Source organism: Olea europaea, chromosome 6 (genome assembly GCF_002742605.1).
Source record: "Olea europaea var. sylvestris chromosome 6, O_europaea_v1, whole genome shotgun sequence".
Lineage (NCBI taxonomy): Eukaryota > Viridiplantae > Streptophyta > Magnoliopsida > Lamiales > Oleaceae > Olea > Olea europaea.
In genome coordinates, this window is record NC_036242.1 from 21,557,518 (window position 1) to 21,562,050 (window position 4,533).

The 4,533-nt window shown below is 34.6% G+C and overlaps 1 protein-coding gene across 1 annotated transcript in view; it reads left to right on the forward strand.

Moving 5' to 3' along the window:
• The first annotated feature begins 201 nt into the window (after positions 1-201).
• The window catches only part of LOC111395269 (sphingosine-1-phosphate lyase), a 4,453-nt gene continuing 121 nt past the window's right edge, over positions 202-4,533 (forward strand). The window contains exons 1-9 of the mRNA XM_023021255.1: positions 202-291; positions 385-536; positions 637-696; positions 962-1,186; positions 1,267-1,408; positions 1,869-1,919; positions 2,037-2,128; positions 3,546-3,672; positions 4,407-4,507. Of these exons, the coding sequence (XP_022877023.1) occupies positions 202-291; positions 385-536; positions 637-696; positions 962-1,186; positions 1,267-1,408; positions 1,869-1,919; positions 2,037-2,128; positions 3,546-3,672; positions 4,407-4,507 (1,040 nt within the window). The remainder of the gene's footprint in view (positions 292-384; positions 537-636; positions 697-961; positions 1,187-1,266; positions 1,409-1,868; positions 1,920-2,036; positions 2,129-3,545; positions 3,673-4,406; positions 4,508-4,533) is intronic.

Sequence of the window (4,533 nt, forward strand, 5' to 3'; positions counted from 1 at the left end):
GGGCTAATAAATGGTTTCCTGCAATAATTTGTCTGGAACCAGTTTAATGTGTGTGTGTTTACCAAGTATGCTTCTGTTCTGTGCTCATTGATGCTGAGTATATTTTGGCCTATCCTCTTGAAGTTGTGGTCTTGCTTAATGCTAGTTTGAATTTTGACTGAAATTAAAAGTTATGTTACTGTGATATATGTGTGACCTTGTATGGTTATTGGTGATGGAACAGAGGAAGGAGATGCCAAATGTGATAGTGCAAGAATTATTCTAAGACTACATTATATCTATCTCGTCCTGGTCTTTCACTTTAATTTGCTTTTCTGATTTTTGAAATTCAATTTAATAAATATCAGCTTCTTTGGCTGATATGCTGATTTTCTGTGTGCATAGGTCGTGACTAAGTTACAAGCTTCTGGAAAATCTAAAAGAGATGGCTGGAGGACTGAGTTGCCTAGTGCAGGTTTAAGAGCGATGGTCATTGAGAAAATGAAAGAAGAGAAACAAAAAGATGCGACGTGGCAGGGCAAATGTTCTGGTACAGTGTACGTTTTCAGTTATGACTCTAAGATCAACTTTTATACTCAGAGAAAATCCTCAAATGCTGAATCTTCACAAGTTACGAAGTTCATATGTTCTGTGCAGCTACATTGGAGGGAACGAATATGAAGGGCACTTTTCTTTGATAAATGAGGCATGCTCAATGTTAGTAAGATAAACCTGTAATTTTTTTTTTCCAAACAACTTCAGTTGCTCTGTAATGATTATGTCGATGATTGAGAATAGTGGAAAAATCATTTTCTACTTCTTATTCTAAACTATGTAATATACTCCTTACCTTTATGCGTAACTGATAATTAATACAATTTCTCTATTTTCAGTACCTCTCAGGTATTTATCATAATGTGACAACGTCAACTTGCTTCAAATTCAGAATCTGTTTTCTTACTAGATTATGATCTTTTATCAGGTTTGCACATACCAATCCTCTGCATCTGGATGTATTCCAGAGTGTTGTAAGATTTGAAGCAGAAGTTGTTGCAATGACAGCTGCACTACTTGGAAGTAAGGAAAAGACTTCAGGAGGTCAAATTTGTGGAAATATGACATCAGGAGGAACAGAAAGTATAGTGTTGGCTGTGAAAGCCTCACGTGACTATATGAAAGCTAAGAAGGGGATCACTAGACCAGAAATGTATGTAAATTTGCCAATATTTTTTCTTATTCTATTCTAATCTCTATCTATATAAAACTTATTTATCTTCCCAAAACTAGGATAATACCGGCTTCTGCTCACTCAGCATATGACAAGGCGGCCCATTACTTTAACATTAAATTGTGTCGGGTTCCTGCAAACAAAGATTTTCGAGCTGATGTTAAAGCTATTAAAAGGCATATCAACAGGAATACTATATTGGTAAGATTTCTTTATCTGGTTCTCTTTTCATATGACATTTGGTTTGTTGGAGCACATTCTGCACAGAAGTTCTGGATTTCATTTTATGATGTATGGAATTTTCCATGGCAACATCAATTTCCTTTTACTCAACTATTGTGCATCCGAATTCAAATAAACATTCATGTTTTAACATTCTTGTATTATTTTGTGTCTTTTCATTTTTTCAGTAACCATATTAGCTTCCACTGAAATATAGTAGTGAGAGTCCAAGGGAAAGCATGACTTTTCCCCTTCCCAAAATATATAGAGAATTGCACCCTCCAAACAAAATAAATCTAGTACTGCATTTTGAATGTCTCACGAGAAAGAATGAAAACATTTGCTTCCCTTCATTCTAGTGTTACTTTAAATGTGTTTACCAAAATCACATTTATGTTTGTCTGTTCGCTAATATTAACTTATAAACCATGTTTTATAGATTGTTGGATCAGCACCTGGCTTCCCACATGGGATCATTGACCCAATTGAGGCACGTGACGCTAACTTCCTATTTTTCATTCTTGAGCCACTCATCTATTTTTATTTTTTTTATTATTTATTATTATTATTTTTTGGGCAAATGTAAATATGCGAATTTCTCTTGTAGGAGCTTGGTGAATTAGCAACTACTTTAAGTATTTGCTTTCATGTTGATCTCTGTCTTGGTGGATTCGTATTACCTTTCGCCAGGAAGCTTGGGTGAGTCTGACTCTAATTGTGTTGACTGGTTATGGTTGCATCTCCTAGATGTGCTTCAATGCTTCAGGATAATCTGGAGCAGAATTTATCTTGTTTAAATGCAAATCCTTTTATAGCACTTCTATTTATAAGAATGCATGCTTTTGGTATTTATAGAATTTTGCTTTATTGCTACCTTTCCATAATGACAAATATATGTTGTGTAATTTGAATGGTTTGTACCCATGATCTTCATACAATGGTTATTGGTTCAGGGTGGCATATTAATTCGTAAATGATATATTAAGCTATACACTTGATATCATGTATTAGAAGGTTCTATCTTATAGTTTCTGGAAGTACATCTGATGACGAATGTAAGCAAGTTAACAAAGGATAATTAAAGAAGAAGAGAATTTAGAGGGAGTTTTTTGTATCTCAATGATAAAAGTTGTGTCTATTGCTGTTAAAGAGTCTAAACTAAAATTAACAAGGAAAAGTAACGTTTTCTCAATTGCCTTCCAAACACAATAAAATGTAGTAATGGAAAATACTATCAAATCCTAGCTGATCTAATCTCCTTTACGCCTAGAATATACTTTCCATGTTGCATCAGCATCTTTCTAATCCCAAAATGTTTCTCAATTCAGTACCCTTCAGTGCTGCAAAGAGACTTTATACTGTTAATACTTCCATGTCATCACTGCTAGCACTTGGTGGGCTCAGCCAGGTCTCTGTCTGCCCACAATTATAGCATGGATCTTGTGCAGTAAAATTAGCCCTCTTTACAGCCAACATTTGCAAATCGAATCCTGCCACTTCATGCATTACCTTAATCATCACTGGAAAAATGACTTTCTCGTGTTGAATGAAATAATTTCACATTTTAATCCTCATAATTTCCGATGGTCTTATATTTTGTCAATAATTGGATCAATGACTAATGAACTATAATTGACAAAATTGGATCAATGAATAACGGACTATAATTTTAGAACTTGATGTGCCAAATTATGATACGTTTGTCCAAATTGCTGAAAGAAATAAACTTTCAAGGTGAAGGGATCTTGATCAGTTTTGACATATGGGGTTGCAAAGTGCAGAGTAGTAGACTGCAAGGCTGAGGCATGCCATTTTAACAAGCACACATCTGTGTCAGGACACCCTATAAGGTGTTGAAAGTTTAGTTGACCACTGACACTAATCTGTTTTTGTAGTGGTGGTTCAGTTAATACCTGTTTTATATGCTACCATCACTTTTATGTGAATTTTCTTTTTGATATTCTTTGTTTTGATTTTACTATCAAGCAGGGCAGATATCTTGTTGGTCTTGGTGCTAAATATCTGAAAAGATTTGTCGCCATTCATCTATCTTGCTCTCAAATGAACTGAATTAACTGCTACTTAGTTTTTGCTACTGATAATTAACTCCTCATAGGTATCCTGTACCACCATTTGATTTCTCTGTTCAAGGAGTGACCTCAATATCTGTGGATGTACACAAGTATGGGCTGGCCCCCAAAGGAACAAGTGTAATTTTATACAGGGACCATGACATTCGGAAGGTAGTTCTATAATTATTATTTTGTCTGTCTCTAACTCTCTCCTCAAACTGGAACAATCAGCTCGACGTAGCTAATATCCTACTTTGTTTGTTCAACATGAAAGTGAAATCTATTTTTATATTTGTATCACACACTTATGGGACATAGATAATATCCACTCTGAAGTTCATTTCGACTGTTTACATAAGGGAAAAGTTAATATTATGTGTTTCAAGAAAAGCTTTTCTACTGGTGAAATATAGCTTCTATTATGTTGACACAAACATTTATGTTGGAGAAGTAGGTAAAAGAGATAAATGAAGCTCTCTTTCATTATAGAAGCCCTTGTTTGAGCCTCATTCTTTAAAACTCAATTTTTTCCAAACTCATTTTCTTCCACACATTCTCCCAATAAAATAAGTTTGCATGTAAACTCAAAATTTCTCTATACTTTTTAGCCACACATTCTTCGGAAAAAAAAAAATTCACTTTTTATGAAATCTATTCTCAAAAAATGGGGCTCAAACCAGAGGGCTAAATTACATTAGTCCAGAAGTTGGAAATAATTCTACAAGATCAAACTTGAAATTAACTAGTCATGCTAGAATGAAAAATATTATTAATTGTATCAATTGCATTGTTATTGGCTCCTTGTTCTTTATGATCTTATCATTTTTCTCTTTGGTTGTGGCATTGTTGTTGGCCGGCTGATTCCTTGTGCTGCTGGATTACTTGCCTTGGATTCCTTATGAAAGCATCAATTTGTTGCTGGTGAGTTAGTAGTATTTCTTTTCCCTGAAGAGTTTTTCTCTGCCTTTTATGTGTGTGAGTGCTATTTTATTGAGGCCTGGGGGTGGTATTTATTTCCCACTGCTAGGAAAT